The following is a 13,300-nucleotide window of genomic DNA, read 5'->3' on the forward strand; positions in this document are numbered from 1 at the left end:
CAGGAGAGAATCCATTGGAGCTCAGATAGGGTAAGCACATTATCCTTATATGACCCTACTGTAAACATTACAATAGACATACAGTGGAAGTTGACATACACTTAGGAAGGAGTCATTAAAACTTGTTTTAAAAAAAAGTTTAAATGTATTTTGCTAAGGTGTATGTAAACTTCAGACTTCAACTGTACCATAGTGCATTCCAAGGGTTATCTAGGATTGACAGATACCAAATATGAAATATGCATAGATGCATGGATCTTAAAGTACTTGACTATGTAACAAACTGGGCGCCTCAGTTTCAAAAAAGGTTATTTAATAAATAGACCCATTACAACACGAAAAATACACTGCTCTGTGAAACGGACATGTAGTTAAGACAATCAGCCTTATGACTGCTGGGTGTCATGTTATTTTGATCACATTGACTTCCAACAATAACCTCTCAATAATATAAAGGAGATATGATAAGACTATGAGCTTGTGTTGTAAATGCATTATAAACTTTCCACGTTGCAGTTCAATTAACAAATATAAAATTCCCCATGAAACAGGTGTTCCCCGATCATAATATCATTTTCATGGAGAAAGCATACATGTCCTCAAAAAATTACACTTCTCAATTACAAAAACACAGTAAAGTTAGTTTAGTGCCCAATCAAGGCAAAATACAAACCACTGTCTTTCACGATATGTTTGAAATTCTATGACCAACCTCTAGCACAAGAGAGGAAACAATGTTTTGATCCCATGAACAAAGAGAGGGTGAAACTGAGTCATTAAAGCATTTGACTGAATAGTGGAGGAGACATTGCCCCCCCCATGACTGGAGTAAACATTACACACACCGACAAGAGTCCCTGGTGAATTTCACACACTCCTTATGGGCGAGGGGACAACCACTGACAACCCCAGCCTCATACACAGACCCCTCGCTCTATCCATTACTATGGTGGAGATGGGTTTCCCCTTTCTCTCTATCCAGGTTCTGCTGTGCGTTGTGGATCGTACAGTCCATTTGAAGCTTCTTCTCCTTTCTTGTTCCTCTTCCCCCCCCCTCGTCTGGTGTACTACTGTACAAACAGGATACTGAAAGCCATCAAGACACAACAAAAAGCCACCCAGGGACTCTTACGTTCACCTAAAAAAAAAGAGAGCAAGAGAGAAAAAGAAAGAGTTATAAGACTGTGTTCGGTCACAATTACTCTTATATAGCAAATCGACATATTAGCAATCAGCTAAACGATTAAGAAAAAAAGGCTGTACATAGCTTACCTATTCTGGCACACTTCCAGAATATTCCCAAAATTCTGAAAGGGAACAACATATATTTAATTCAACAGCTCAATAAAAAATGTATAACTTCATAATTAAACATGGTGGCCAAACCCTACACAATCCCTCCTCGTGCCGATCCCCTAAGCCACATCAAAAGGAAAGACAGAAATACTTGAGTCTGAAGATAGGACTTGGCCACTATCACATCCCTGCTGCTGTAGGGGGCCTATAGCCAGGGGTTGAGGATGAGCTACTGAGCCATGAGGTGGCAACCAGGAAGGCCTCTTTCACAGCTCCACTGTGTGTGATAACACAGGAGAGACACTGGACATTGAGCATTATCTCCACAGAGGAGACACAAACAGGCCAGCCAGTTCACATCCGTGCCCATGTACGGGCTCTTATCGTGGTGGTAGAAGAGGAGGCAATGGCGCCTCCTATCTGAAGAAGTTCCATGATATGAATTCTACTCAGCAGGACTAGACACCTACAGTGCCTTCAGAAAGTTTTTCACATTTTGTTGTGTTACAGCCTGAAATCAAAATATATGTTTTAATCATCTACACACAATACCCTTTTTAATGACCAAGTGAAAACATGTTTGTAGAAGTTTTTGCACATTTATTGAATGTGAAATACAGATATATAATTTACATAAGTATTCACACCTCTGAGTCAAAACTTTGTAGAAGCTGAGTACAGCTGTGAGTCTCTTTGGGTAAGTCTCTAAGAGCTTTCCACACCTGGATTGTGCAACATTTCACATTATTTAAGCTCTGTCAAATTGGTTGCTGATCATTGCTAGACAACCATTTTCTTGCCAAAGACATTTAAGTAGATTTAAGTCAACACTAAGGAACATTCACTGTCTTCTAGGTAAGCAACTCCAGCATAGATTTGGCCTTGTGTTTTAGGTTATTGTCCTGCTGAAAGGTGAATACATTTTTTTTCTCCTGAAAAAACACCGCAGTCTAACAAATACAAGCATACCCATAACACGATGAAGCCACCACTATGCTATGAAAATATGGAGAGTGGTACTCAGTAACATGTTGTATTGGATTTGCCCCAGACATAACACTTTGTTTTCAGGACAAAAAGTGAATTGCTTTACCACATGTTTTGCAGTATTACTTTAGTGCCTTGTTGCGAACAGGATGCATGTTTTGGAATATTTGTTCTGCACAGGTTTCCTTCTTTTCACTTTATCAAATTGGTTAGTATTGTGACTACAATGCAGTTGATCTATCCTCAGTTTTCACCTATCACAGCCATTAAACTCTGTTTTAAAGTCAATATTGGCCTCATGGTGAAATCCGGGCAATGGAGTTAGGAAGGACGCCTGTATCTTTGCAGTGACTGGGTGTATTGATACACCATGAACAAGTGTAATTAATAACTTCACCATGCTCAAAGGGATATTCAATGTTTTTTTTACCATCTACCAATAGGTGCCCTTCTTTGCGAGTCATTGGAAAAGCAGATGCACTGCTTGTTTGAGGGACTTTACAAATAAGTGTATGTGTGGGGTATAGAAATGAGGTAGTCATTCAAAAATCATGTTAAACACTATTATTGCACACAGAGTGAATCCATGCAACTTATGTGACTTTAAACAAATCACATTTTCACTCATTAACTTCTTTTAGGCTTGTCATAACAAAGGGGTTGAATACTTAATGACTCAAAGACATTTCAGCTTTTCCGTTGATTAAAAAACATAATTCCACTTTGACGTTATGGGGTATTGTGTGTAGGTAGGCCAGTGACAAAACATATCAATTTAATTCATTTTAAATTCAGGCTGTACAACAAAATGTGGAAAAAGTCAAGGAGTGTGAATACTTTCTGAAGGCCCTGTAAAACCAATTCCCCCTCAGGAGAAAAGATTTGGCATAGGTCCTCAGATCCTCAAAAGGTTCTACAGCTGCATCATCGAGAGCATCCTGACTGGTTGCATCACTGCCTGGTATGGCAACTGCTCGGCCTCCGACCGCAAGGCACTACATAGGGTAGTGCGAACGTTCCAGTACATCACTGGGGCTAGACTTCCTGCCATCCAGGACCTCTATACCAGGCGGTGTCAGAGGAAGGCCATGAAAATTGTCAAAGACTCCAGCCACCCTAGAAAGAGACTGTTCTCTCCGCTACCACGCGGCAAGCTGTACCGGAGCACCAAGTCTCCAAGAAGGTCCAAGAGGCTGCTGAACATCAGTCTCTCAGACTATTCACATTTGCCCCCCCCCAGGTCATAAGGCTGCTGAACATCTAGTCAAATAGCTACCCTTTAATTAGACTATTCATATTTTTTGAAACATTTCCGCATTTCCACATTTCCATTCACAATTCCGTAACTGGCATTTCTAGGACTGCATTTTCATCCACAGATTGAATATTTAGGTGTGTGTGTGGTCAGACAGATTATGCTCCTGTGTGTGTGCTAGTTGGCCAAAAGCACCTCTCCAACCCCATCCCTCAATGACCAGAGCAGGCTTTCCATTCTAAACTCTTGCACTATGAAATAAATTATCTCATGTATCTGAAGTAAATGTTTTTGGGGCAAACAGAATGTTTTCCAGTGATTGTTTTATTTTGGCACTGAAAGAGTGTAGTACAGGAAACAAGTGTTGTTTTAGGTTGTCACCAACAACACATCCTTTTCATAGAGATAAGAATATTGGTCGATGTAGCAGTGATGCTAGCCTCAGAGATTCAATCAATCGCAACACGCATTGGACCCATGATAAAACATTTGCTGTGGCACATCACAACCAAAAACACTCAAGAACAAATCATTCTTGCGCAAAATACTTACTGCGTCCCTCCTAGCTCTAGTGTGAAACTAGGTTACCTCAGCCTCATTATAGTGAATCATGGACTGTGTTCTCCCAAGAAAAATAATGACCCAATGGAGAGGAGAATAGGCTGGTCTAACATTCTCTGACAAGTTGTTTATTTGTTGAGAAATAAAGCAAAAATAATTTAACACAAGTATTAATGTGTCACTGTCAATACCTAACAAACAAGGCTATCTAGAGGCAGGTTAATAGAAAAAGTATTGTTCTTCTAGTTGAACTTTATGGTACACTGCTTTGTCCTTATAACTGCATTATATCTGGTAGCCCAGTGCAGTAACATTCCGTCTTCGGGCATAACATTGGAGAAGCGTCCCACATTAGAATGTATATCGATAGTCGGTAGGCTGTTGTTAAATTGGCATCACTGAGCAGTGTACAATAAAGTATTAAATCCAGTTGTTAGACGCTAACAGAAAAATGCAGCGAAGTGCTGCGCACGGGCATAGAAAGTCTACAAAGTTAGACTTGGTCCTTGTGTTTCTTTGCTCACAAGCTTGGTTGTTTTTCTTCTTTTTTTCTCTTTTCCCCCCCGAATTTTACCCCTTTTTCTCCCCAATTTTGTGGTATCCAATTGTTTAGTAGCTACTATCTGGTCTCATCGCTACAAAACCCGTACGGGCTCGGGAGAGACGAAGGTTGAAAGTCATGCGTCCTCCGATACACAACCCGCCCGGCCCGCCACAGGAGTCGCTGGTGCTCGATGAGTCAAGGATATCCCTACCGGCCAAGCCCTCCCTAACCCAGACGACGCTGGGCCAACCCCATGGACCCCCCCGGTCGCGGCCGGTTCGAACCCAGTCTCTGGTGGCACAGCTGGCGCTGCAGTACAGCGCCCTTAACCACTGCGCCACCCGGGAGGCCCAGCTTGGTTGTTTTTCAATGCTAGTTTGAGTCTTCTACTTCCACTGACAGCAAAGAGACTCCTTAGTCAGCGCATGCTCCGAGTACACGTCCTGGTAATGCGTGTGAATGTTGGCCTGTTTAAAGGTCTTACATCGGTTACGGAGAGAGTGATTACAAAGTCATCCGGAACGTCTGATGCTCTCATGTATGCTTCAGTGTTGCTTGCCTCGAAGCGAGCATAGAAGTAATTTAGCTTGTCTGGTAGGCTCGTATCTTTACTAAGAAATGTCTTGTTTTAGAAATATTACAAAGCATGGTCATCTGCTTTTAGTTTCTTCTTATGCATGGCAAAAAATATATTTTGTCTGGGAAAAAAAATCTGACTGGCTTTAAGATTTAAAAAAATATCTACCTGCCACAGTGGCTGGTGGTCCAAAAAGTACATTTTAGGCCCTGGTACCATCTAACAATTGGATTTAATTATTTATTGGGCACTGTAAATAATGCCTTTTTAAAATCAGAATTTTCTACCAATTAAGGACCTTCTGACGTGGAAAACTTGACACAAACAATCACAGATCGGGAATTAAGTTGCACGGTTTGCTTGTGATATACTCATAGACCTTGTTCATTGCGGTCTGTAACATGGGCTAACACCCCGAGTTGCCCTTAAATGTATAAACTGAACTCAAATGGTACCTACCCTGACTTGTTCTTGTCTAGCAGGCTGGGGGCTAGAGCTCTGATGTAGGCACATGTACAGATGAGCAGAAGAATCACAGTCAGAAGACTCTGGAAGTTAAAAATGGCAGACTGCAAGAGGAGAGAGTGACAAATGAAAGAAATGCATCAGACTAAAATTTTCACCAAGAGAATTGGTATTTAAATTTAAAAAATTAACATAAAACAAATTCTTAGCATCCCAACAATTGGGCATACAATATTTTAAATCAAGTTTGATCTGGTATAAAGGCTCTAAACCTAGCCCAAGCCTGTAACATTAGCTAGTGGCTGCTTTTGCTGAGGACCTTCTCAAACAATTAACCATTCCTATAAATAAGTACCATTTTAACAGTAATGTAAAATAATACACATTGGCTGTTAAGAAAATTATATTATATGACTGTTGCTTCCCGTTTAAGTTTAATGCGATGGTAATGACATTTTTGATGCTAATTATAAAGGTGGGGGGTGCTAGCTACAATGGAATCTTCAACCTAGCCTACCTTTTAGCCAGCTAGCTGCGCTGCAGTACAAGCTAGCTTGACTTGCTATATTTAAACATTAAGGCCCAGGGGGATGTGGTATGTGGCCAATATACCACGGCTTAGGGCTGTGGTATACGGCCATATACCACAAATCCCAGAGGCGCCTTATTGTGATTATAAACTAGTTACCAATGTAATTAGAACAGTAAACAGTATTGTTTTGTCATATGTTCAGCATCCAGGGATCAAACCACCCGGTTTATAAATTAAGTTAAAGAAACAAGTTGAGAAAAAAAATAACTTTACAAAACATTTTATATTATCACCCGAAACAATATGTATCCTGTCTTGTTCGAAAAAGTCATATTTTGCGGTGGGTATAATTTGTGGAACATTCCAACAGGATTCCGTTCCAAAAACGTTCAAGGTTGCCAACAAACAACGCACACAAAGTTGTATAGCGGCAGAATAAGATACCGGGGTAGGGAGTGGGCTATTTAATTACGTGTTTTACTCACAATATTTATTCCCGAAAAATGCCTGTACTCACTCTGGTAGCCTATCGACAAACTAAGAATAAATGGATGCCTATTCGGCAGCTAGTTCGCTAGGTGGATTGACAATGTTACTTTGTATGCGTTATTTGTTGGCAACCTTGTACTTTACGAAGTTTGACACAGATTCCTGTTGAAACGTGCCACAAATTATACCCATCCCATATTTCGCTAGCTGATGAGACAGGCTCTCCTCCATATTTTGCGTTACAAAGGCTCCGCCACCAGGCAAAGACTCAGTGAAGATGATGTAAGGCGTAACGCAAAGAATCAGTGAAGATGATGTAAGGCGTAATGAAATAGGTCACGATGTAAACGGCGCATAATGCCGCCTTCACATTCTAGTCGGAACTGGGAAACACGGAAGTGTTCGACTTGCTGATTCGTTGAACGCTGCTCGTGTATAAATAGAACCAGTTAGAAAGTCGGAAATGTTCAAGTTCTGACTAGCACGTGAATGCGGTATAAAACACAAAGGCATGCTACATTGGTGGCCCGGAACGGAAAGGCTAATGCCTCGTTAGAAAACTGGGAACTCGGAAAAACGAGTTCCGAATGGGAAAAATCGTTTTGAACGGTCATCCAACTCGGAATTACATTTCGAAAACTCGGGCCTCTTTCTAGAGTCGCCACTTTCCAACCCGAAGATCACTGACGTCATCATTTGACCTATTTTTGAGTTCCCAAACCCGGTTGTCTTTAAAGCACCAGACGTGGCACAATTTCGTCGAGTTTGCGAACTGTCACACTGATTGGCATCTACCATGTGGATATGCAATCGACATTTAACAAATAGGCTATAACATGAAAGGGCTAGGTCAGTATGATAGGAGAAACTGAGACAACACAGATCGAGATGTTTTGTCGTGATTTTATTGCCCTTGTTGGCAAAGCTAGCTAACGTTACAGTACTGTTTGCTAACAAGCAAGCAAGCTACACATACTGTCTGCAGAAACATTTGCCAGCTACTCATGTCATATAGAGGTATTTGGATACTATATACGAAAACCTATATCAACCATTGTCACGAATTGATATTGAAAAGTTGAACAACTCTCACTCTTACCATTTTTGTAGCTAAATTTCTCAAAGCCACATCACACTTCCTCTTCGTCCGTTGAAATGACCTAGTTACTAGTGCGTCATTACGCACTCACACAAGCCCTTCCCTGATTGGCTTACAATTTACTGGACATTTTTATGGGCTAAGTTATCAAACTTCAAATATCTTTGCTTTCAAAACATGCGTTGATTCTCTGAAGTGCAGAATTTAAAGTATGGGGCACTAGCTAGCGCAAACTATTAGCTATCTATTTCAGTTGGTTTCTTTTGTGTCGAAAACACATGCAGTCAGTGCATCATTTATTTCAGTGGTGTACAATTTAAACGCTAGAGACAGTGACAATTCCTAACCTACTTCTAAAACGCGGAAGTCAAGGTATTACTCTGAGGTGAACTCATTCATAAGAGGCAAGTTTCATGTAAGATTTGTTTCTCTTGCGTCATGCAGGTTACATGCGATGTATATCGGAAAATGTTTTTATTCATAATGAATGCGTGCAAAGTTGATTGAGAAGTTGCTTGCTTACTTCCTGATGAAGGTGTGGTCAATATCAAATGAGCTACATTTGAATGGAGGAAAAATAGCGAACGATACTAGCTAGTTATCAAAAGTTCGGTACAACAGAGTCATGTGTTATATTATTTATAGTAGAACTCTCAGCGAACAGTGACAGTTTTCCGACAGTTTACAATCATGTAGGTAGGGAAGGAGAAGATTAACAATTGAACATTACTAAAGTTTCTACATTTAAAGTTACTGTTATGGGTGTAAACATTCAAACAGTTACTGGCAATGATGTGCTCTCTTTTTCTCTGACGTTAGACATGTTTGTGGTCATTTTCTCACGTCACAAGTTTTCACAATATGCCCCCTCCCTCCGACTATACCTCGAAGACATCTTGACATGATTGCATTTAAACCATGTTTTATGATCTCCCCAACGCCTGCCTCTTAGACACTCCTAATGTACCATTAATGCAAGAATTTTGAATCGAAACCACACATAAATCAACTGTGTTCTATAGTAAAATGCAGAGGGGAATTTGGTCATGATTTCTTGGAATTGAGACTTGTTAGCTCCAGAAGTGTTTATTTGAATCAGATTTGGAATGTTTGTTGTAATTCAATCTCTTTTAAATAACACACTGCACACTAGCCTTCTTCACTTAGTTATTATTGATATTAAAAAGACATGTCCTTGATTAAATAATTTAAGGTCCTGGTCATGAGTCGACAAGACAATAATCAAAGTTCCCAGGGGCGTATTCACTAGGATCCAAACAGGGAGGGACTTACTGGAATTTGTCCATTGCAAAACCTTTCGCTATGGTCCAAAAGTTTTGCTACAGTGTGCGACTAATGAATACACACGTGGTGTTCCAATGACTAGTATGTTACACAATTAGTCATGTAAATAAAGTGTTGCAGGGTTGGTACAAATTCTCGTTTCAACTGTGATGCCTCGTGGTTTATGTATTTAGGCCTACACAATTAAATATTTACATTTTCCATTATTTAGATATGCAAAAAGTAAGCTACAAAGTAGTTAATAAGCATGTCTACAACATTGTGCAAGCCATGGACAGGTGGGACTATATACCATGTAGACAATTCACCTGCCAATGTAATGACCATTAACGTTGGTTTCAGTGCCACTTGATATGCCCTGAAGCGTCACTTTTAACAAAAAATATTGAGACACCATATTTTTCAATCATGCCCAATCTGTTCAAACTCCCATGGGCTGATCATGAAAGACTGGTGGGGGAGGGGCGAGCGACTTCATGAACTAGGCCTAGTAGCAAAACAAAGTCCCAATATTTCACAGTGCTGTTGTCATGCCGCCGAAGTGATTCTCTGATGTTTCTGCCCATAGGCAAATCATCAGTTTTGCAAGTTGCAGAGCATGTTGGGAATGTCAGTTAATTACACTGCTGGTTGTCCAGACCTTGGCTGCAGTGACTTGGCTATATGTAATTAGAGAATCACTTATCTCTTGGAAGCACCTTGAATTAGTGGCTGGGGTTGTTTGACTTCATATCCTCCATAACTCATCCTCTACAGAGAATTACCTTTTATCACCTAGGCCTAGTTCACATTTTTCAGGCAGCTCAATGTGCCCTATACAAGATCATAGTGTCACATGGCTGTAATCTTTGTTTCTTTCTGGTACATTTGTTTTGATTTTGACAAAATCATTTTCCTTGTAATCAAAAGAGATTTGCATGTAACAGTTTGTCATGTTTTTTATTTTTTTCACCTTTATTTAATCAGGTAGGCCAGTTGAGAACAAGTTCTCATTTACAGCTGCAACCTGGCCAAGATAAAGCAAAGCAGTGTGACAACAACAACAACACAGAGTTACACATGGGATAAGCAAACGTACAGTTAATAACACAAAATAAAAAATCTATGTACAGTGTGTGGGTAATGCAATAAATAGGCCATAGTGGCAAAATAATTTCAATTTAGCACTTCACTGGAGTGATAGATGTGCAGATGATGATATGCAAGTAGAGGTACTGGGGTGCAAAAGAGCAAAAAAATAAATAACAATATGGGGATAAGGTAGTTGGGTGTGCTATTTACAGATGGGCTGTGTACAGGTACAGTGAAAGATGCTCTGACAGCTGATGCTTAAAATTAGTGAGGGAGATGTAAATCTCCAGCTTCAGTGATTTTTGCAATTCGTTCCAGTCATTGGCAGCAGATAACTGGAAGGAAAGGCAGCCAAAGCAGGTGTTGGCTTTGGGGATGACCAATGAGATATACCTGCTGGAGCGTGTGCTACGGGTGGGTGTTGCTATGGTGACCAGTGAGCTGAGATAAGGCAGGGCTTTACCTAGCAAAGACTTATAGATGACCTGGAGCCAGGGGTTGGCAACGAATATGTAGCGTGGGCCAGCCAACGAGAGCATACAGGTCGCAGTGGTGGGTAGTGTATGGGGCTTTAGTGACAAAACGGATGGCACTGTGATAGACTGCAATACCGGTCAAAAGTTTTAGAATACCTACTCATTCAAGGGTTTTTCTTTATTTGTACTATTTTACATTGTAGAATAATGGTGAAGACATCAAAACGATAAAATAACACATATGGAATCATGTAGTAACCAAAAAAAATGTTAAACAAATAAAAATATATTTGAGATTCTTCAAAGTAGCCATGCTTGGCACATTATTGGTATTCTCTCAACCAGCTTCATGAGCTAGTCACCTGGAATGCATTTCAATTAAAAGCTGTGCCTTGTTCAAAGTTAATTTGTGGAATTTCTTCCCGCGTTTGAGCCAATCAGTTGTGTTGTGACAAGGTAAAGGGGTATATGGAAGATAGCCCTATTTGGTAAAAGACCAAGTCCATATTATGGCAAGAACAGCTCAAATAAGCAAAAAGAAACTACAGTCCATCATTACTTTAAGACATGATTGTCAATCAATACCGAACATTTCAAGAAGTTTGAAAGTGTCTTCAAGTGTAGTCGCAAAAACCATCAAGTGTTATGATGAAACTCTCCCATGAGGACCGCCACAGGTAAGGAATACACAGAGTTGCCTCTTCTGCAGAAGATAAGTTCATTAGAGTTACCTGCCTCAGAAATTGCAGCCCAAATAAATGCTTCACAGAGTTCAAGTAACAGACACATGTCAACATCAACTGTTCAGAGGAGACTGCGTGAATCAGGCCTTCATGGTCGAATTGCCAAAAATAAACCACTACTAAAGGACAACAATAAGAAGAAGATACTTGCTTGGGCCAAGAAACACGAGCAATGGACATTAGACCAGTGGAAATTTGTCCTTTGGTCTGGAGTCCAAATTGGAGATTTTTGGTTCCAACCGTCATGTCTTTGTGAGACGAGGTGTGGGTGAACGGATGATCTCTGCATGTGTATTTTCCACCTTAAAGCATGAATGCGGAGGTGTTATGGTGTGGGTGTGCTTTGCTGGTGACACTGCGATTTATTTTGAATTCAAGGCAAACTTAACCAGCATGGCTACCTCAGCATTCTGCAGCAGCACGCCATCCCATCTGGTTTGGGCTTAGTGGGACTATAATTTGTTTTTCAACAGGACAATGACCCAACACACCTCCAGGCTGTGCAAGGGCTATTTTGGTATCACAAAGGAGAGTGATGGAGTGCTGCATCAGTTTGACCTGGCCTCCACAATCCCCCGACCTCAACCAAATTGAGATGTTTTTTTGATGAGTCGGACCACAGAGTGAAGGAAAAAGGCAGCCAACAAGTGCTCAGCATATGTGGGAACTCCTTCAAGACTGTTGGAAAAGCATTCCAGGTGAAGCTGGTTGAGAGAACGCCAAGAGTGGGCAAAGCTCTCATCAAGGCAAAGGATGGCTACTTGAAGAATCTCAAATCTCAAATATATTTTGACATGTTTAACACTTTTTTGATTACTACATGATTCCAAATGTGTTATTTCATAGTGTTGATGTCTTCACTATTATTCTACAATGTAGAAAATATTAAGAATAAAGAAAAACCCTTGAATGAGCAGGTTTGTCTAAACATTTGAGTAGATATATATTTTTTAACCTTTATTTAACTAGGCAAGTCAGTTAAGAACAAATTCTTATTTTCAATGACGGCCTAGGAACAGTGGGTTAACTGCCTGTTCAGTGGCAGAACGACGATAAACAGTGGGGCAAAAAAGTATTTAGTCAGTCACCAATTGTGCAAGTTCTCCCACTTAAAAAGACGAGAGAGGCCTGTAATTTTCATCATATGTACGTTCCAACTATGACAGACAAAATGAGAAAAAAAATCCAGAAAATCACATTGTATGATTTTTAATTAATTAATTTGCAAATTATGGTGGAAAATAAGTATTTGGTCACCTACAAACAAGCAAGATTTCTGGCTCTCACAGACCTGTAATTTCTTCTTTAAGAGGCTCCTCTGTCCTCCACTCGTTACCTGTATTAATGGCACCTGTTTGAACTTGTTATCAGTATAAAAGACACCTGTCCACAATCTCAAACAGTCACACTCCAAACTCCACTATGGCCAAGACCAAAGAGCTGTCAAAGGACACCAGAAACAAAATTGTAGACCTGCACCAGGCTGGGAAGACTGAATCTGCAATAGGTAAGCAGCTTGGTTTGAAGAAATCAACTGTGGGAGCAATTATTAGGAAATGGAAGACATACAAGACCACTGATAATCTCCCTCGATCTGGGGCTCCACGCAAGATCTCACCCCGTGGGGTCAAAATGATCACAAGAACGGTGAGCAAAAATCCCAGAACCACACGGGGGGACCTAGTGAATGACCTGCAGAGAGCTGGGACCAAAGTAACAAAGCCTACCATCAGTAACACACTACGCCGCTAGGGACTCAAATCCTGCAGTGCCAGACGTGTCCCCCTGCTTAAGCCAGTACATGTCCAGGCCCGTCTGAAGTTTGCTAGAGTGCATTTGGATGATCCAGAAGAAGATTGGGAGAATGTCATAAGGTCAGATGAAACCAAAATATTTTCTG

The 13,300-nt window shown here is 40.5% G+C and overlaps 2 protein-coding genes across 4 annotated transcripts in view; one reads left to right on the top strand and one right to left on the bottom strand.

Moving 5' to 3' along the window:
• Positions 1–292: 292 nt before the first annotated feature.
• LOC112247190 (protein kish-A) lies at positions 293–7,920 on the bottom strand. Its single transcript, XM_024415916.2, has 4 exons — positions 7,806–7,920; positions 5,680–5,789; positions 1,273–1,307; positions 293–1,138 (listed from the first exon to the last, which is right to left on the bottom strand). Exons 1-4 carry the CDS (start codon positions 7,806–7,808, stop codon positions 1,068–1,070), a joined length of 219 nt encoding a protein of 72 aa, XP_024271684.1. The 5' UTR covers positions 7,809–7,920; the 3' UTR covers positions 293–1,067.
• Positions 7,921–7,942: 22 nt separating this feature from the next.
• The window catches only part of LOC112247171 (DNA repair protein XRCC4), a 63,720-nt gene continuing 58,362 nt past the window's right edge, over positions 7,943–13,300 (top strand). The window contains exon 1 of one of the 3 annotated variants that reach the window (XM_024415895.2): positions 7,943–8,220. The gene's annotated coding sequence lies outside the window, so the exon portion shown is untranslated. The remainder of the gene's footprint in view (positions 8,221–13,300) is intronic. The other 2 variants (XM_024415888.2, XM_024415903.2) reach the window with 2 other exon arrangements.

This window comes from Oncorhynchus tshawytscha, linkage group LG04, assembly GCF_018296145.1.
Source record: "Oncorhynchus tshawytscha isolate Ot180627B linkage group LG04, Otsh_v2.0, whole genome shotgun sequence".
NCBI lineage: Eukaryota > Metazoa > Chordata > Actinopteri > Salmoniformes > Salmonidae > Oncorhynchus > Oncorhynchus tshawytscha.

Bases quoted from the DNA above. Each gene is read 5' to 3' on its own strand.
- LOC112247190 (XM_024415916.2), bottom strand. The intron at 1,308-5,679 runs GTAGGTACCATT...GTTCCCTTTCAG, and splicing joins CTAGACAAGAACAAGTCAGG to AATTTTGGGAATATTCTGGA. The intron at 1,139-1,272 runs GTAAGCTATGTA...CTTTTTTTTTAG, and splicing joins CTGGAAGTGTGCCAGAATAG to GTGAACGTAAGAGTCCCTGG.